At 37.0% G+C, this 21,116-nt stretch overlaps 2 protein-coding genes and 1 long non-coding RNA gene across 3 annotated transcripts; 1 reads left to right on the plus strand and 2 right to left on the minus strand.

The window, feature by feature from the left end:
- Positions 1-130: 130 nt before the first annotated feature.
- Positions 131-544, minus strand: LOC148821147 (profilin-3-like). Its single transcript, XM_088933383.1, has one exon. It carries the CDS (start codon positions 542-544, stop codon positions 131-133), a length of 414 nt encoding a protein of 137 aa, XP_088789509.1.
- A 2,645-nt stretch (positions 545-3,189) lies between these two features.
- LOC148821148 (uncharacterized) lies at positions 3,190-5,879 on the plus strand. The gene is made up of 2 exons (XR_016094123.1): positions 3,190-3,585; positions 4,750-5,879. It is a non-coding gene; the product is annotated as an uncharacterized LOC148821148 (long non-coding RNA).
- Positions 5,880-9,493: 3,614 nt separating this feature from the next.
- On the minus strand, positions 9,494-20,786 carry LOC148821149 (soluble guanylate cyclase 88E-like). Its single transcript, XM_088933429.1, has 18 exons — positions 20,667-20,786; positions 19,920-20,060; positions 19,274-19,413; positions 18,619-18,753; positions 18,316-18,439; positions 17,155-17,274; positions 16,245-16,329; positions 15,953-16,039; positions 14,726-14,843; positions 14,199-14,328; positions 13,755-13,901; positions 13,003-13,149; positions 12,419-12,575; positions 11,813-11,922; positions 11,354-11,443; positions 10,604-10,750; positions 10,295-10,432; positions 9,494-9,652 (listed from the first exon to the last, which is right to left on the minus strand). The coding sequence occupies exons 1-18, from the start codon at positions 20,784-20,786 to the stop codon at positions 9,494-9,496; spliced, it is 2,295 nt and encodes a 764-aa protein (XP_088789555.1).
- Between the last annotated feature and the right edge of the window lie 330 nt (positions 20,787-21,116).

Genomic DNA, 21,116 nt, shown 5'->3' on the forward strand with positions numbered 1-21,116 from the left:
TGCTCTGTATCAACCACTGTTTATGATTGTTCACAGATTTGTAATAAAAATAAAAAGACTAATAAGAATGGTAAAATGAATGTGATTTATTATTGTTTCTGTAACCTGTTTGCACTGCTGTGCAGGAGATTTAAATCCCTCTCTCTTTGAGATACTTCACAATGTCGTGGACTTTCTTGTTCAGTAAGCCCCCATGGACCCCTCTCTTCCCCATCAGAAACACCAGTGCCTTCGCTGTCCTTCCCACGGCTATCGACTTCCCTTCGTCGCCCTTGGTCCTGATGTCCATGGCTGAATCTTCATCGATCATCAGATAGTCTCTGATAACTGAGGCTTTTTTACCTCCAATGGTAATACCAGTCCTCAGGAAGGATGTCCGATCATTTCCCATCAGTATCTCCACTTCTTGTGGGCTGACAGCTGCCAGAACACCACCAGGTCTGGAAGCCCAGACAGCCTTGCTCTCTGAACAGCCGACAACAGCGGCATCTTCCACGGTTTCCTCTTTGAGAAGAGCCGCAACGTAGTCTTTCCACTCTCCCATTTTTTTTTCTATTTTCAGTTTTTAATATAGAGCTCCTGTCGAAAGATGATGTAGAGGAGTCAGAAAAATAGTCTAATCATTTATCCTACTGTTGTAACTGGTCCATCACATTTTCTCTAATCTCTGAAAACAAATTAAGTGAATTAATTGTAGGAATTGCAGTATTACTGAATCACACTTTTCTGCTGTAAGTGCATAGTTATTACAGTTCTAAACACTGGACTGTTTATAAATGACACATATCTAACTACTGTTACTAACTAATTCATCATTAGCAACGATCGCGTACGACCAAGCTTTCGGTACAAGTTTCTCATGTCTTACAATTGTACATACTAAGTCTACAGTCCATGTATTGAAATGTTACCGGAACAGAAAATAATAATCATTAATAACAGCAAACATTTCTTCCTGGTTTGTTTTACCCTTTGTGTTATTAATTGTTGGAATGGAGAAAAGCGCAGAATGAACCTCAAATCAGAAGTCAGGCAAACAACGTTTTCACACCGAGATCAATTCTCACCACGCTGTGGTGGCCCTCCAGCAAGCTTTCAAGCGTAAACATCATTATCCTTTCCGCGTTTCCGGCACGACAGCTGTAACTGTTTTAATTTCAGCTCACCGTGGAAACAGAACGTGTCTAGCTTTCTGTGAGAAGACGCTGGAGCTAGAGCGCACCGTTTTGTGTTCTGGCAGTAACAAATTAAAGGCTTTTTTTTTAATTGGTAGCTATTGTAAATGGATGCTGCAAAGAACATGCTGCTGCACGAATTGGTGAAACAAATGTGCTAGACCTACTCGCTATCACACAACAACTAGAAACATCATAATAAAGCAAACTACGAATTAATTTTTAAAATATTAAGGCAACTAAATTGATTAAAAAGTGTTGTTTTTTTTCTATTTAGGCCATATTAGGCCACTTTCCGAAACTGATTTTCTTATTTTTGGACGTTCTTAAATAAGGAGGCAAACACTTCTAGAGTCGTATAGATGTTAATTTACTAAGAAGACAATTCAGTCTTAAAAGATTCATGTTTATTGTTTACACATTTTTAGCCTTTGTGTGGAAACACTAAAAAGCAGAGCTACATCAATCTCTAAAATCCTGTAGACCTACAGTATATTAATGTTGTTAGAAATTAGGGCTATATCTATACATTCTATTTGGAAAGCAATGGAGTGTGTAATTGACTTAGGACATCGCTTTGATAAGACATACTCAATCCATTAATGAATAAAGTAATATCTTAAAGGGTGTTATTATGTCCCCTGATTTTCTAACTACAATGAGAGGGAATCGTGGGCGCAGGTTGTCTAGAAGAAATATATTAGTGATAAAGCGGAGTGTTACTACTTACACAAAAACACGAGAATTAACAACTGGGTTTTGAGGCCAGTTACCAGAATTTCACTTTTTTAAGGAAATCATTTTCCTTCTGAATCCTTGCTAGTAGTCCATGGCATTCCAGTCTTGTGTGTGTGTGTGTTTTGCAGTGCCGTCAGTAGGTGGAGCCAACAGCTTTCAAACTGCAGTTTATTAATTGCTCCAGCTACATTAAACTAGCAGTGGCTGGAGTTTTGATTGCGGTACTACAGTTTTTTAATTGTAGGATTGTAGGATAATTGCATTTGAATTACATTGTGGATTGCATAATTCAACACTCTAATTAATACATTCATACTGCAGTTAAATTGATATCCTGAAAAGTACATTATGTCTCTTGCATTATTTATACTTTTGGATAATTGGATAACTAATTCCACCATGCACAAAGAAGATATTGTTTTGTACAGATAAAGGTATTCTTGCTTTCATTCATATCCTTCCACTTTGCAGGCTTTTTTGTCAATGTACTTTATATATATCAGAAATTGTTGCTTATATTTTTGTTTAGATTGATAATACTGATTGTACTAACCCAGTGGAAAGAAAAACCTGACCAATTATAAGCAAATAAAGTATGTTTTGTTTGACTCAGAAACAATAGTGGGATATTATTAGAAACTACTATATATACTGTTTTAGAAACCAGCAATTTCATCTATGTGAGAAAGTACCTTGAAATCAAGGGAAAATGTTAAAAAATGCATGATTGATTTCTCTTCATTTTTATTTAACTTTCACACTAATAACTGAAAAAAGTGAGTTCCTTACTTTACCAGAGATGGTAAGAGACTTTACCCAAGAGCCGTGTATGAATATAGTGGGCAACACAAAAGAATTAACCTAAGACACTTTAATTATTAAAGGTTTTCATTCCTTATCAAGAAATACATTAAAATAAATAACTCCTCTCTGACCTTTGCAATTCTGTCAGAAAATTACGATGAAGCTAAACCTTCAGTTTAGCATTGTAGAATGTTAACATAATACATACACAGAACACCACAGGGTAGAATCAGTTCTTTATGGATTTCTATAAGGGCATCTCTCCTCCAGGATCATATGAAAAAACAATATAAAAATTATACTGCAAGTTAATATGTAGAGCGCTTTCAGATTAAATCTTTGTTGTTAAAGGGCATTTATTAAAGATGGCATTGTCAGCACTAAAAATCTCCTTTGTGTAGGGAAAGTGTCAGACTGAGTAGCATTTGATGTTGTACCTGTTTTGACAGACAGCCTTTCAGACATTTTATTTGGGTAGATGAAAGGAAAAACAGACCTTGTAATGTCCTCTTTTTTCCCATCCCGTTGACCTGTGATGTTACTCAGACTTGATGTCATAGAATCAGTGCTTCTCTTCACTGTCTCTCTGCTGTGGTTGTCATGGAAACATTGCCTTTTTAGGTTAAGTTCTTTTCATTTTTTTTTCTTTTTTCTCTACCACTCCTACTGGAGATGAGAAACTGACGGTGATACTGGCTACTTGCTGCGATAAAGAGGGTCTGTCATTCGGAAACCTGGAAGCTAGTGTGAAGGAGAGAATGCTCTCAACCTGAAGACAAGTGAGCCAGTGATGTGTGTCTCTCAATACAACTGATACAGCATTTCCTGAAGCTGCAAAAGGAAAATAACTCACATGTGAGAAGTACAGGTAAGTAAACCAAACCCCTGTTCAAAGAAATCAACATCAAACCATTGATTTCATGCCGTATTAAGAAATAATTTATTATCTGCAATTCTACATTGACCTGTGGGATTCTGTCAAAAATTTGCAATGAGGCTTTCAGAAAAATGTAATTTCAGCTCAGCGTTTGAGATTAGTCAAAGTTCTGCTAGTTCGAGGGCTGGGCTTTAATAACAAATTAAATAAATGAAAGAGCTGTAACAGATGATACAGCTTTTTCTATTTTATTCTTCACAAAACAAATACAGGACTACAATAGAAATATCTGTTAATATGTAAAAATGAATTGCTTATTTAAAAATATTTATGAAGTCACCACATTGGATTGACAGTTGAGAGTTCATTTTATTGGAAGTAAACAACAGTAGAACGATTTTATTTCATTATTTGAACTGTTTGTGTTACTAAATTGCTTGAATGGCCTATTTCTTAGAGGCTTTACTTACTGTATGTTTCCTACTACACTTTGCTCAATTTGTTCACAGGATTAATACGTTCAATGTGATTTACCAATATTAGTGTAGTAAGTGTTGTTTAGTTAATTGTCCTAGTTTATGAAATAATGTGGAAAGGGTAGGATTATCTTAGACTTTGAATGCAGTCCACTTTGTCCCGTTTTTCCTTGTAATTTTACTGACTCTTTTGTGTTAATGTACTTCAATGTCCATCGCCTGTGGTCAATAAATTACAAAAGGCAATGTATTCATGGCAACGTAGTAGTGCAGTGGTTAGCATTGTTGTCTCACAGTGCTGGGGCTGTTGGTTCAATTCTGGACCTGGAGTGTTACCTTCATGGAGTCTGAATGGTCTCCCCATGTTTGTCTGGGTTTCCTCCCACAGTCCAAAAACACACTGGTAGATTAATCCAGGAAAATTGTCCCCAGATGCAACTGTGTGTCTACCCTGTTATAGACTGGTGTCTTATCCAGGGTGTACTCCGCCTTGTGCCTGTTGCCTGCGACCCTGAATTACAATTAGTTAGAAATGAATTGGCAATGTAAAAAAGTAGCAAGTTTACAATAATTTACAGAATTAAATTATGAAGAGTGATTAAAAAGGAAGTAAATTATGTTTGACTCCTTCACTACTTGCAAAGCTGAACACTAATGATTGCTTTTTTTTCCTTTGCAGGCAAACGAGGAGTACATCTTGTGTATGTGGTCACATGGTACACTCTCACTGTTTGGATCAAGAAAAGTGTGTTGGAATTCCGAAAGAGTCCTCATCATGACTGATTTCCCCATTTTTAACACAGCAACTTTAGGGTCTCCTGACACCACCACTCACATCGATTCCTTAGACCCGCCTGTGGAGGAGACCCACATGAGAGTACACACCATAATCATCGTCATCATTTTCTGTGTCGTCTGCTTTCTCCTCTTGGTGGCCTTTTTCTACGCCTTCTGTTTCCACTGCACCATTGCTCCCGTCCCAAAAGAGGGTCAGTCTCAGGCCAAGTGCAACTTGGAACGTGAAGATGCTACTTATCGTAGGAGCTCCTCTCCGTCTGTGGTCAACTCTATCTGAAATAATGCATCTACGGATAAGAAAAAAGCTCAAATTAGAGGACCTAGTAGTAAAAAAAGCACTGTAGATTACAGGAAAACCAGAAGTCAAAGCAGCTGTCACCTAGTTGTTCCTTTGCTGTCAAATAATTGTATTGCTCTGTATTTATAAGGAATATAAATATCTTTTACTGTCACATAATTTGTATGAGATTCACAAGCATTACTCAAGGTTAGCTCACATGTGACCAAAGGGATTGTGTTTTGTAAATTGCTGTCACAAATCAAAAGCAGAGCTATGTATTGTTTATCAATTAATAGAAACACTTGATAGTAGCACTTGGATTACACTCACTACAATAGAATATTTGTTCTCGCCATTATTGTACCTTGTTTTACTAGTAATCTTCTCTATTGTTTTCCCTTGTGTGGTAGATTGTTAATGGGATCTGTAAATACTCAGAAATACATGGAATAGTCCGCTAGAGGGCTCTGTTTATTTTTTGGACTTGTACTGGTTACACTGATGATATATTGATTTATGCCTGCGGGAGAGTTTGGCATGTTCGAGATTGAATGTGCAGTGCTTCCGGAACATTTACTTTAATACAGGAGTGAATTATTCACCATCAACCTCTGCTTTGTTTTTGCACTGAAGCGAAGATAATACACCTTGAATCTGCACTTAGTGGAAATCTTCTCAACACTGTATGTGCAGTATGTAAGGCATCTAAAAAATAAATCTGTTTTTTTTTCTGTTGTGTTTCTTGGTGTTTATTAAATGGCATAGTACATAGACCTCCTGATTTATCACCTCCAGTGCTCCGTCTAGGCAATTGGTAAGCATTGGTCACAGATCTTTGCCATGATAGAGGGATATTGACTGTGTTTTCAACAGCAGTCCGCCCTCCTTCTTGGCCATCTATCGACCTCACTCAGGGGAGATGCATGCCTCTTGAATACACTGACAGGAGCTACAGACTCTGTTGGAAAGTGAATCAATTCAGCTAGTGAACAGGACAAATGTGGCAGAACGTTTCTATTTCACTCATATTCTGGAACCCACACTTACATATCTTATACAGCTCTGATAGGCAAACTTACCCTTCCAGTCTACTGCATTAGTGTTAAATCCATAACTGAATGTTCAAGTCAAAGCTCAGGTTGAACTAAATTCAGAAGACAGTGTGACTCTCAAGAAATAGGACCATGTATGTCCATGGATAAAACACCAGTCTAAGAGGAATATGTAGCACAGTCTATTCAGGTTAGCGTACCTAAATTACAAATTATGAACAGTGCCCAATATGTTCAAATAATACCAGATTCAATGCCACAAGAAACTGAATGAATTGCTATTGTAAATATGACCAGAATATATGATTTAAGCAAAACTGTATTTTTTAATTAATTACATTATAAGTCCAAAGAATAATTAACTAAAAAGTTTGAACTAATTAATTTAGTCAATTAACTCCTGTTAATAAAAATATTTACTTAAAATGTGGTGATATAAATGGATTGGGACATGACCATACAATGATTTCATGAAAATACATGCCTTTACATAACACTGTGCCTTTTATGAGTTTGACTAATTTGGAAACTACATTGAAACTGCTCAGAAACATTAGTTAAATTCTATAGTTTGTTGCTATGTCAACAAAGATGATTGGAATTTGCTGTAGTGTAGGTCTAGATTAAAACACACGAAAACACATATTACACTTTCACATGCAGCATATTGAGCTGCCTAATGGCCTCTAGATAGGTACTATTTCAGAACTACATTTGGTGCTTTGAAAGCTTGTCCCTAAAGGGAGAAGTTTAAAAAGGTGTTTGCAGGATGGAAGGGGTCTGTTGATACCATCTTAGCTCTTCATTTGATACTGCTGTCTTGGATTAAAGTGTGTAAACAATGTGTCCTGAAATGTCTGTTGCAATCAACACAAAGCATAAATCGACTTCACTTTCTGATGCATATCCATTGGCAGATTCTACTTCTTCAATCAGTGAAGAAATGTACAGAAAATGACTTAAAAATGTTCATTAAAAATACAGAGGAAGCATACATACATAAATTCCCAAATTTAGGAAGAATGTCTTAGGACTCTGAAACCGTATACCAAACCGGCTACACTGATACTTTGTGATATTGTCCTTAGCCTTATTAAAAGCTATTTATATAGATGAAGAGAAGTCCTTTGAAATTTTAGTCCATTCCTATTTAGTAGAATTGGAGTTCTATCTTACACAACATGAATGCTATTTTAGTAGAAGTGTCCTATGTGTAGTCAAAGGTCCCTTAGGGATTTGAAATATCAGACAGTAGTTATAATTCTGTAAAGAAGCACCAGTTAGGACTGTGATAGGACTAAGATTGCATATTCAAGATACTTAAAGCATCTAAATTCCTGTAACAATCCCTATAATCTGATAAATGTTTCTGACCATTTATCAGAATTATTGACTTTTTACTTACTTCTCTTTGGGAGAGCCTGAATTAATTACAGTAGTGCTTTATTATTAATTCTTATTTAATTATCAGATCTAGAGCAAGATATAGTTGCATGCAGTCAATAAAATAAGTGGATAACCATATCAAATAAAGCAATGAAGCAAAGAAAATTTTAACGTGCAAGACCAGGTGATTAGCAAGTTGAGGGAATGAGGGAGACTGAGGTAGAAGAGGACATCGCAAAGTAAACTTCAATACAGAATTTTACCAAGAGGAGGCCTTATGGGCTATATAGTGAAAAAATCAGTACTTTTAGTACAACAACTAAAGGGAGGTTGCTGCAATTATTTGCTCTGTAGTCCAGTAGCCTTTGTCTGTGATTATTCTAGTAGATTACAGGGTGGAAAGTGTTAATTCACTTTGGCCCTGACACTGTCCTCCTTCATACATGTCTGAGCTACACTCCCTTATTACGCCTTTGATCTATGGACTCTTCCAAAAACAAAACAGAATGCTTTTCTTCAGATAAATACATTTTTAAAATAGAGAAGTAGGATTCCCATTCACGTTGTAGCATCCAGGTTTATAGAGAGAGATTTAAATGTAGGTTGAGTTCTGTTGTATTTAGAAGACAAGTTTATCTCTCTTGTAAGCCTGTATAGGTGTTACATACAGTAGGATTTTAAATAGTAGCAGTCAGGGGTCAGGGGTTGGTCAGGATGGAGGCCACTAGGACACCTTATCTGTTAGTAAGGTAACTTGTATTTAGTTTTGTGTGTTCTTAGTGTATGTTATTGTCACTGTTAATAAACATTTGTTTAACTCAGTGTGCTTGATTTATTACTCCGTCGCCAACGTTGTGCCAGAGAACAAAGATCTCAGACATATCTAATTATATCAACTGCTCAGGTATAATCTTGGCATATATTTTACCATTTTGAGGCTATCATCATTTTAATTATTATTAACTTGCTCTGTCTATTTCTGCTTTTCTCTATTTTCCTAGCTCCCTATTTGTAACAATATATTACATTACCAGCACCAATGAGGTGGATTTGTTTCTATAGAAAAGCCTACAGAGTCATTCTTTCATATTTGGTGTGGACATTGATTGGAGCTGGCCTTAAGATTTATGTTTATTCTGGGAACCTGGTGGGTCACTCTATTCTTTTGTCTTGTTATTCACTGCACATTAGGAAATTGACCACCCACCCTGAAGAGAATTTTAGTATGGATGAAATTAAAACAAAATTGAGAAGAACAAATCAATAATCATTTATTGTGATTATGTTCCTAACTATAAGCTTTTTCCCTTACCACGCCATCAATATTATCAGAAACCTTTTCACATTGCAAAACTCAGTCAAGAGTCAGAGATATTACCAAGACATGTGGGGGGAAATTCAATCTTCAAAGATTTATGGGCTCTATCTATGTTAAAAGCTTTAAAGTCTTTCAATAAACCCCTTCATTTTTTTTCACCAATATGTGGCTCTTGGAACAATAAACAAAAAACACGAATAACAACTTTCACCTACTGTTGTGACCAATCAGTGGAATGTTATCTTGGGTATTTCTTTTATTTTCTAAAGTATTCAGACCAAAATTCATCTTTAATTTCAAAGAACGTGCAACAAGTATTGAACAAGTCAACATACAATTATATTGGTTCAAATAGCAGCTAGTCTCCGACTAAAAACGTAATGAAAGATTATGTTAGAAAACAACAAAAGCTGAATATATATAAAATGTATTCTTTTCTGGAGGAAAATATATAGATAAGTACTTAAAAAATAACCCACTCTTCTACAAGGTTTTACATACCACCTATATTAATAGCTCATCTTTTGGGGAAGGTCTTATTGACCTGAACTCCATAGAACAGGAAAGACACAGTGCAGAGTTTCTTTTATCAACACACAGAGCACAGGACACTCTTCTGTGACCTGTGGGAGTCTGAGGAGCAGTCAGGAGATTCGATGATAGAATCTTTCCCGTTGAACTCTGGGGAGTCCAGTTCATGATGTACATCCTGAAGACCATTATCCAGAAGTGAGTCCTTATAGTGAGACTGTGGGAAAGAAGGATTTGCATAAAAAAGCAATGGCCATCATTTGATCTTCTTTATGGGACTAGTGATGAATATTATAATTAAAAGATAAAGGTTAATGATTGTTATGCTTTTTTTCTTTATTTGTGTGAAGCACAAACATTTGTTAATTGATGTTCACTAAGAAGTAATAAAGCAAGTTACAAAATACTTCAAATTAAGATGATGCCTTTTCTGAACCCTTTAAAATGTGCTGCTATGATGGTTGAAACAACATAACACTAATAAAAGGATCAATTATTTCATATACTGTGTTCCACACAAAGTATTCCCATAGCACTAGGATGTTGTCTTAAATATTGTGAAATGTAACTGAATATCACACGTAGGATGGCATTTAGGTTTTATCATCAGCATTTTCAAATTCGTACTTGACCTCTTGCAAGTAACTTTTCCAAGGTGATTTTTTTTTCCTAGAGGAACAGCAGCGGTACATAAAATCTGAAAACCGAAGTGAGTGATTATGTAGGAAGTTTTGATTGCACAACCTATAAAATATTACATTCAACATTTGTTGAAAAATTTTCAAATTATCACTTAATGGGAATATATCCAGCCCTGAGTGTTGAGAGATCTCTAGTCTTCCATTGGCACACACCTTACCTTACTCACAGATGTTTCCTCCACACCACACTCCTCTATAGACTCTTCTAGTGAGTTCCCTGAGACCTCCATTTTAATCCGATGGGATCGAAGGGACTTCACATCATCCTCGTCATCTCCTGCCACTGAAGGAAAGACCTGCAGTGATGATAACAAGGTTTAATTATTATTGCAGTGCAGTTGCAGTATTACTTGATCAATAGAACATACAGTAATTACAGATTTTTAGATTCTACACACTGTCATTACAGTAGAATGTAGTAAAGATAAAAGGGGGTAACTGATTAAAGACTTCATGAAGGGTCATACCAATTCATCCTCATCGATGGGGGAGTCTGGGGGGGAGATGGTGGCCTTGCTGATGGTCTGAGTTTCAAACTGTGGGCAAGCGGCCTGGGCATTACCATCTTTGTCTCTCTTCCCCTTTAGCCAGTAGGTCTCAATTTCAACATTGCCCTGAACAGAAGGAAAGAATGATTCACTTTGTTAATAGTGAAATAATTTTTAACTCCTCCAAATCGATTCAATATAAGCTGCATTCAAATTCTGAATTTTTAGGCTTTGGCACGTACAGTATTTACATTAAGAATTAAGACAATTTCTCTTAAGTACAATGCTCCCTGTAACTTTCTTTGACTCCATCAGACTGTAACCACTCTCACTTTTTAATAGAATGACAAACAACCTTTTATTTAATGGTATCTTTATTTGTTCTCACTGATAGTGTACAGTACTCATCCCTTATTTGCAAAAGCAATTCAAATATAAGGTCTGAGCCACCTATTAACCTTGAAGGAATATCTCTAGAAGGTTCAAGAAAGATAAAGTAGCTGTATAAAACATACACAGAGATCATCTACAGATGAGGTGTCTCAGTCAAGAACTGAGCCTAGAAACCCAGAGTAGCAAAGTAGGTAATGTTATATTCTGTTATGTTCTACTCTGATGTCTTAAGAAAAACTAAATAAAGGGAAATTGTCTGTAATAAAGAAAAACATTTCATTATCAAAGTCAAGAATACCTTATTATCTCAGGCACTACATGGTAATGAAAAGGTACCTTAATAGTGATAGTGCCTCTCCTCTCAAAAATAAAATGGCTTCCCTTGAGGTGTTCATAGGTGGCACTGCTTAACTGGATATGCATTTCCTACACCAAGAGCAAAAGGTTGAAGACAAAACAATCAATTCAATTGTTGAATTGTTTAAGAAAAACATTTTTTCTAAGAATATATATTAATACTCATCAAATAAATCAATTAATGACAAGAGGTCACAGACTCTCAGCGGAATAGATGAAAGAAGCTAGGTTCACAACAATAATTCACAGTTATCAGAAAAAGTTCAATATTTTATTGCGAAAGGTCCTTTTTCTTAGATGTATCTAAGATAAGTATTTTATGTTTGCAGTTACAACAGTTGCCTCTGCTTTATGGCACTGTACATAACGCAATGTGAGACTCTACCTCTCTTGTAAAGTATCTTTGGAGAACTGTAACTCTTCAGCTATTGTACATACCTTCCCGTTACTCTCCATGGCAGAGGCTGTGTGGACCGTGTCTCCATAGAGACCGTAGCGTGGCATCTTGTGTCCCACCACTCCGGCCACCACCATCCCAGAATGGATTCCTAAAATGAAAAACAAACATTGGGATTTTCCTGATGAAAATCCTGATGAGTATTTACTCATGAGGTTGTAAAGGCAAATAGAAGGAGAGAAAAACAACACATACAGTACCCAAAGATTTACAGCGGTGCTGTGCAGTAAAAACAAAACCAATGAAAATAGTAGAATCAATCATGCGCACTGTCTCTCTAGTCCAAAATTATTTATTTATTAAGAAACCAAAACATAAGGAGCAGAGAGACTGTGCACCTGGTAAACTCTACTATATTTATTGATTATGGGAATTAGTCAGCACCAAATTAAAAGGAATGTGGCATGCTAAATTAATGTACTTCATATATACTGTATATATAGTGATAATAATACACACCTAAAACATTGTATTATATATCTAGGTTCTTATCTAGCAACCTAGCTTCATAAGCACATATTAGTTTTTTTCACCGTGGAAGAGGTATTGTCTGCAGTAAAGTGTAGAATCTGCATCTCTGCCCTCACCAACGCGGATCTGGATGTTGTTCCCAGTGGAGGGGTCCTTCAGGTGGTCAATGGAGCGCACCATATCCAGGGCCATGTCACAGATATTATGGGCATGATACTTGGTCTTCTCAGGCGCACCAGCCACCACCATGTATGCATCTCCTATGGTCTCTACCTGAGGAAGGAGACAATAGCACAGTCTTCAAGCCTTTACAGATTTTTATGCATTGAGGATACTGTTGGCATTTTCCTTTAATTGAGAATTTTCTTATTTTTCAATAAAAGTATCAAAAAATGCATTAGTATTATAATCAAATGCATAAATATGTATTATGTTAATAGGTATTTTTGATTGTTTCTAGGCATCCATCATCCAGATTGACAATACATTCCAAAAACAAATACAATACTATATATTTATTTCGTAATACTAAACAGGCTTCTATTTCCCACAGTTTTTTTAAGTATTAGTAAATAGCTTAATTGCCCTGTCTACAGATGCTGGTTTATTACAAGGCTCAAGTTTCTTTGTGAATGGAGAGCTGAGCCTCCATTCTCTGTATCACAGTGTAGCCCTGAATAGGAGCAAACCAGCCGCTCACCTTGAAGACCCTGTGCTTCTCGCTGAGGGTGTCGAAGAGTGTGTACATGGTGTTCAGCATTGACACAACCTGCATGGGAGTAATGTGGCTGCAGATGCGAGTGAAGCCCACGACATCGCTGAAGAGGATGGTCACATCTGGAAACACCTGGGGGCCACAGCAGAGAGGGGTGTCTACCCTTTCAGCAGTCCCTCACTCCCTTTCTCATATCACCGTTGTAGTAGCAAGGGACTTTGTGTGTCGAAACCACAGTGAAAGAAGATCGAAAGCTTTTATTCTGTGACTCAAAAAAAATATGATTGTGAATGATCAAGATTGTTGTTGTATAAAGCAACTTTGATTTTACTCTTTTCTTAAATGGGGGCCATATGACTGACTTGATTTACTCAGGATTCATTCAAACAGCTATAATTACATAAATTCTAATTATTCTTGTTCACTTTTCCATCCTGCATCCAATTGCCTTTTACAAACGCTGTATTATGTTTTTGCAGACATAATGTTTTGGTGTTCAAAAATGGATTCCACCCAAATAAAAGAGCGTATATAATACAGAATATATGCAAATTCCTCCTTGATTAATGTAGAGGGAAGATGTGCTCACCTCCACTCAGCAACCATAGCATGTTTACTTTCTCTCTGAATCTGAGATCTAAATAGCTGCATTTCTTAGGCCCAGGCCTGTTCTTAACTTGGTCAATTTAATATTTGCATGGGTAACCCCAGAACCTGGTGCCCCTGCGTTGCCTGACCTCACAAGTGTTGACAGCTGGCTCTCCTTTGCGTAGCCGCTTGGCAACTGGCTTGGGGATCATTCTGTAGAGCAAATCATCCGTCTTCTTCATCTCATAGTCCAGCATCTTCATGCTCTCCTCCAATTTACTGGACTTTTTTTGCTCCTAAAGCCGAATGCACAGCATTTGTTGCACTTCCAGACAGTACGGTTTGTGTAGCATAGACAACAGCATTCGTCCAGCATGCTCAAAGCTGTGCATTGAAGTCACATCTGGGCTTTGGACAATGTAATGTGACAATGCACATGTCTGGCAGTTGTCTACTTATGGTTTGGGGGAATTAAAATCAGCACATGCATCTAAAACTAATTTGAAAACTTTTGACTCTTTAGTAAATTTAAAGAGCAGCTTTCAAGGAATGTCAGACCTTGAAACACCTTTTGCCGTCTATGGCCAATTTACCTGTATAAGGGCTCTTTTTAGCTCTTCGGACTGTTGCGTTCCTGCTAGAACAAGATCCCGGCTGGAGTCATGCATGCTCAGGTCATTTATGTACAATCCGGTCTTAAACATGGCACTCAAGCTCTCCATCCTAGAACAGTGGGAAATACGTGCGGTAATAAATGGGTACACATTTACACTAACGACGGGTGCTGATAAGAAATTATACTGTACATTCTAAACAAATAAAGACAGGGGCAACATGTCAGTGCTCTTATTCCTGTCTGTGTTCAGAAAAGAAAAGCTATGTGAAATGCATTCCCACTGAATATTTTTACATCCGAAATGTGCAGCATTTACAGAAGGTAAAACATTCGCGAAAGCTTCTTTTCTCCGTACGTCCGCAAAGAGTCAAGTCTGATGTTGACAGGGGAAGTCCCTAGGGGAAAGGTTAAGACCGGAAGGCAATGCAATATTGATCGGCTTGGATGGTGTGCAGAGGCTTCTCAGAGGGGACGGGAAAGGACTCTTAAGTGTCTAGTTCTTACACAGGTGTGCCCAGAAAGATAATGGACTCCCACTCAGGCATGTATCTCATCTGCCCCTTCAGCTTCAAGCAGCGGCTCCCATCTCCCCAGCTCTCCATGGCGTTCGAGCTGTTTCCGTCTGGGGGAAGATTATCACAAAGACCTGAATCAAACTGCTGCAGCATTTCTCTCTGCCCCTTTCATGTCCTGCATCAATGAACTATTTCATCAGCTGCAAATCAGACTAGAAAGCTAGGATAGCTCATGGTATTTCTTTTCTCAATTCCCTTTTTTAAAGCCTAACAGTTTGTGTCTTTGCAGAAGGCAGCTCTCCCCTCTTCTTCTCAATTATGCATATAACTGAGAAATTATATACATATAATATATTATACACAATACAATATTTTGGAATAACTAAATATGAACGCACTTCTGCTTTCCATGAATTAAATTATACTCTTCTGGTGTTCTTCAAAATATATTAGCCCTATTATCCACCCATATTCTAACCACTTTATCCAATTCAGGGTCAAGGGGGAGCCGGAGCCTATCCCAGCAAGCAACAGTCACAAGGCAGGATACACCGGAGAGGGGACACCAGTCCATCACAGGGCACACACAGACACAAACACACACTCCCAGAAGCCAATTAACCTGCCAGCATGTTTATGGGCTGTGGGTGGAAACCGGAACATCCAGAGACAACCCACGCAAACATGAGGAGAACATACAAACACCATGCACATAGCATCCTAGAAATTGAACCCAGGGCTCCAGACCTGCAAGACAGCGATATGAATTGCTGCTGCCCTAGCCCTATAACTTATAGGCTAAACTGAGAAGAGCAGTTTCATTTCAGAGCCAATCAGTGGTTCAACTTTATATTATCCATCTGCTTGGTCCAGAGTACATCATTTATCTGGGATTGCAGTTACCACAAGTATACACTCTTTGTTCTATGATAGATGCAAGCTTTATTTTTTTTTCTATGCTCACTCTTTCTTATGTGTCAGCTATGCTCAACTGCATTTTGGGAGTTTGAGGTTGATAGAAAAGATTCTTGTTTAGTCATAAAAGGTTAAAACCTGGATTAAACACTGTTAACACTTTTCAACATTACATTCTCTACTTATCATTCATTGACCTCTGAGGCATATGACTTCGAAATTCATTTGATCAGACCTGTATAAGACCTACTTAGTTTTATAATGGCTTCTGCAAGTATGTTAGGTGAGGAAGCCAATATACCTTTGTAATCATCTCCAATAATTGACTGAAATGCCATAAGCTCCACATCAACATCAGCAGATCGATTAGCATTCTCGTAATCAGAGTCTGTGGAAAGAAGACAAAAATGTCATCTCACAGGTCAGCACCGCATTATGAATGTCTAATCCTTTCTGTTATAAAATCAATAAAACATGCTTTGAGAATCTGAAATTGTTGCATAACAAAGCAAATGAAAGAAATGAAAAGGACAGAGAGAAAGGAATGTAAATCAGAAAGAAGGGAATCTGCTGTCAGAAGAAATGGGCATTACTCTGAACTCGATTGTGCAGGTTCCTCTCTCTCTTTACTGGTTCCTTTGACATGATCTCGAACAGGTTGTTTGGGTGTGAAATAATCTGCAACACACAGAATTGAAGATTTGTTCATTGAAAGTATGAAGCATTTAGAGAAGTCCCCATACAGTGAACATTTTGTCGCTACTTGTGTTTACTAAAAATGGACAATTGTTTACACATCAATGATCACAGAACATCTATATTTACACAAAATATATATATTTAAAGTGGGAACGTATAAGGAACAATATGCATACAAGAAAAATATTCACATTTTGATGTCCTAGTTCACTAGTTTAGCTTTCATTTTTGTGAAGTCCAGCTCCCTCTAGTGGTTATCTGGTTACAAGAGGTTTCAAGGTAGATGGCTTAAAGTAGGATGATAAGCATTTTTGTTCTGTCATTGTAATCATAAAAATAATACAAAGTCATAGCTCACAATACTTTGATACTTTTTTTGTGATGAAGAGTCATAATACAAAGCAGTTTTAACAGTTGATGTGGATAAAGTGATTTTGCTACCCTACTGTACTTAATCCTAAATACTTAATTACATACATAAAAATAAACTGAATTGAAAAATAAACTACTTTCTGACTCATATGATAAAATTGAATGCAGAACACAGCACAATTACATTGTTATCATCCTGATGTTCATTTGTAATATGGAGAGAAAAGGCTTCCATGAGTAGCAGATATCCTATGTCCTGTTTTGTGCTCATACCTTACCAGACTTATTAGAATCATATACATAATGTACATGAAATGGAATTATTTAATTTAATTGTAATGCAAACTTCAAATAGTGCATTACAAATTTGAATCAGGCCTATGTGGAACAGATGTAAGATTTCAAAGGTATAGACTCAGGACATTGACAAACCATGTTCCAGGTGAACTCCACCAAGGGCCGTGCCAGCAGAAAGGCATCATTAATCTTTTTTCCATCCAAATCTGGGAAAACAGTGGCCAGGCCTGAGCCTACATTATGAACAACCATATCCTAGAGAAACAAAAAAAAGATAAAATTTGGTTAAACAGCTTCTGAAATCCATACATTATGTACCTATCTGCTTTAGAGGATTTTTCAGTTAACATTTTAGTGGCCCTTACAGATTTAAACATCATTGATATTTTTTTTCCAGAAGCTGGTAAACATTAGCAGCAGGTTAATTATAAAAAGTCACAGATATAGCTGCATCTGTCTTAACTGATGAGGTTGCCAGAACCGAGATATTAGAAGTTTGCACATCACACAAAATGCATTGATTAACTTCTTGGAACAAATCAATGTGTTACTGTCACATTACATTCCCACTAAATTAGAAAATGTTGCTAATAAGCAGGTGAAAGCTATAACTATTCACAGAACAGATGTGCTTTTAGTTTTCATTTATGTCATCTTTTCCTGCCTTTAAAGATGTAACTGACATTGCTTTATTTGCTTTTATTTCTTAAGTAAGCATAGATAACTTAATATAAAAGCAAACTTCTATATACAGATATAGCTGGTTACATTACCAGGTTAGAAAGAAAATGAAACACACTGCAATAAAATTAGAAGATGTGTATGAAGACGTGCTCTTTCGAATAATCTTAATCATGAAAGAGAGTTTGAGGAAAAATAGTGAGAGGATACATTAGAGGTCTGTGCAGAAAATGAACTTCATGAATTTGGAGAAATAATCTGATGTTTCCTTTACGTTATTTGTTGCAGAATCCAAATGAAGCTTTTCCAGCCATACAAATCAATCTGGATATTATTAACAGTTCAGTGTTTTGAGTGTATTCATAGACATTTAAAGAAGACATTTAGGCAGGCTGTTAAATCACAAAATCTCAATCCAAGCCATTAATGTACACCTGCAGAAATACTGTGATGTACTACATATAGAATACACATAGTGTTGTTGGACTGCACATTTCAAAACAATGAAATACACAATACACTCTCTATTGTATTTTCAATTACATTGGAATTGCAGCCTCTGAAGTTCATAATGAAACCCAAGGATCAGTTGGCTATATTAAGGCTTGCACTAACCTGTCGGAAGACAATGTTAAAGGGGAAAACCTCAAAGAAGAAGTCACTGGTGATGGGCAGTATCTCCTGTTCCTCTTCATCTTCCTTCTGGATGTACCGGTAGGCTGAGTTATCAAAGTTCAACCTGAGGACAAAGTGGCAAAGCAAAAAAGGATGGACATTGGACAGGAGCTCTGTATGTGGTTAAAAACTGTTGACAAAACTAACGAAAAGCTGCATTTGCACTCCAGGACGCATCTGCAATCTTGTAATGGGCTTTATAAAATTACAAGCACTCTTGTCTGAAAATAAATCTCACGGAACCTCATGGTGACATGGGAGTAATCTCCCACAAGCTGCTCACTCAGAACCTCCACATGGATGTCGGTGTCATAGAACTGCTTTCCCATCTGCCTCAGCTGGCCCATGGCATAATGCAGGTAGCCTTTCCTCTTACTCCTGCAGTCAGCACAGTAAAACACAGAAGCACAGGCTCTTAGATTCCTGCTTGGCTTGACACTCTATTTCACATCATTTTGTGATACTAGAACATCTAGCATAGTTCTTTACTTGAGGAGCATGACATTTTGGACATATTCCCTCACCCTTTCATTTGCAAATAGTTTGCATATTTTGCCCGTGAAAGCTCATCTTTGTTGGGTGAGTAGGAACATTGTGAAGAGGAAACCTCCTACTCACAACTAAACAGTTTTTGTATCCGTGCGTTTAATCAGCAAATTAAAATGTTTCATAACTGTTAAAAGAGCAATATCATAATAAACAATACGACAAATTCTAAGCATGTAACTCATAATACATATACGTAGGTGTTACAGTGATGTAAAGCATTCATAAGAAAAACAGTGTTTTGAAATGTATTTGCTTAACACAGTCATATTACTGTAAAATCTATAACTTTATTACAGTAAATCACAGTAAAATGTGATAAAGCAGAGCTTCTCTCCCTCTTTTCAGTGACCTGTAGTGCAGAGTAACTCCGGTGGCTGATTCTTCCTGACAGAAAAAGGTGGGGGGTTGGACTTTCGGGTAGCTGAATCGGAGGTATTCGTGTAGGTTGTCCAGCCCGTTGACAAAGTCTCTGACGTGTCGCCCCAGAACCTGTAACACAAAGATGTTCCACCTCAAATCCATGTCAGCATGCCACACTGACAAACATTTCTGAGGGAGGACTCTTATTGATGTTATGATTTATGGGTATGACTATTGATTAACTCATATTACAACACCAGGAAGAGGGAACCATCTTTCAACTTCAAATTCCATATTTAAAATCACAACAAGCAGCTATAGACAGCTGTTTCTCCCTTGATGGTGACTTCTCACCAGCTTATTAGTGGGGCCTATCATTATATAATACATTATATAATAAATAGTATATCTATATAAATATATATTCTAACTTTTTTCAGAATGACAGGCTTACATTGTTCCTGAACATGAACATGAAGGGAAATATGTCAGTGTGAAAGGGAAATTGAAAAAACATTAGAAAGAACAGGGGTCTGTCTTTAAAGATTACTGGAGATTCTCCAAGAATTGCATATTTGTCCCCCTTTTAAATCATGAATTATGTTTAATTTTACCTTTGGACGTCCTCTACCCACCTTTAATATTCTGTCATAGCCATACTTCCCTACAAATCCCAGAAAGTAAACGCCCCAAGAGTTCATCAGCTCATTGTAGGGGGTTCCTGTTACTCCACTGGCAGCTTTGGCAATGCGAGGAATGACACTCTCGCTGTAAACCTGAAAGAGGATGATCACAGTCTCTCAATAGGATGTTCACTTGAGGGAATCTGACCAGATATCTCAGGAAACAAATAACCTGTTATGTTTGTTCCGGCCTTGGAAGCCAATATTATTTTTCCATAATCAGTTACAGGTAAGCAAGGTATACAGTAGATGCCTTTAGCAATGCTGGTAAGACTAATCATTAGCCTTGTTGCAACCAATCAACCAAATAATCTACCATTTGAGCCTTAGAAATTTTGATCTTTTGATAACATACAACTGTAAGTTGTTTTTTTCCTTCTGACAAAGATTCAATTAGTCCCAGAAATACACAAATAGTATAATGACTGACTATAAATGCAGTCAAACCAAGGAAAGTCATATTTAGCTCCTAATCTGCACCTATCATATAATGGAGTCATCAAACATCAGTGATTTAGCGAGATAAGGTAATTGCCTTTTAATAACCAGGAAAACTGTGTGATTTTATCAGTCAGAATGCAAAAACAGGATTTAATTTGCTCTATTTTATTCCTCTATTGTGGTCTTTCACACATATGGTAGAGTAGGTCCTGCCACGTTTCTTATCTAACTTCTCAAAGCATTGATCCTAAATGACACCTGATGTGTAACGAAGGAATGCAGTCTGACATCTGCCCTCTCGCGGACGAGTTTCCAGACATCATCCCCATAGGATTCTTTAATGAAGTCGTGCAGACTCTCACATAGCAACCCGTACATCATTGAGGCTTGCTGGTGTTGATGTCAGAGCAGAGTGACCAAAGAGGCTATTGCAAGAGAAACATATAAATTGCATTGGTCAGATTGAAAAAAAGAAAGTGAATCATACCCATGTCTAGCCCAGTTTTATTCATGGTACATAAAATGTTTTGTACTATGATAGGTGATGATAGTGCGGTATAAATACTATTTGGAAAATATAACTCAAAGGTCGTAACAGTTGAATATTAGTTTTTAATTGAGGTGTGCAGATTCCACAACCCACAGCAAAGCCTCACAAATAATATCAACTAAGCATAAATTGTCTAGATTTTGAGATTTGTTTTATCT

The sequence above is a fragment of the Atractosteus spatula genome, chromosome 14 (genome assembly GCF_055471065.1).
Source record: "Atractosteus spatula isolate fAtrSpa1 chromosome 14, fAtrSpa1.hap1, whole genome shotgun sequence".
NCBI classification, from domain to species: domain Eukaryota; kingdom Metazoa; phylum Chordata; class Actinopteri; order Semionotiformes; family Lepisosteidae; genus Atractosteus; species Atractosteus spatula.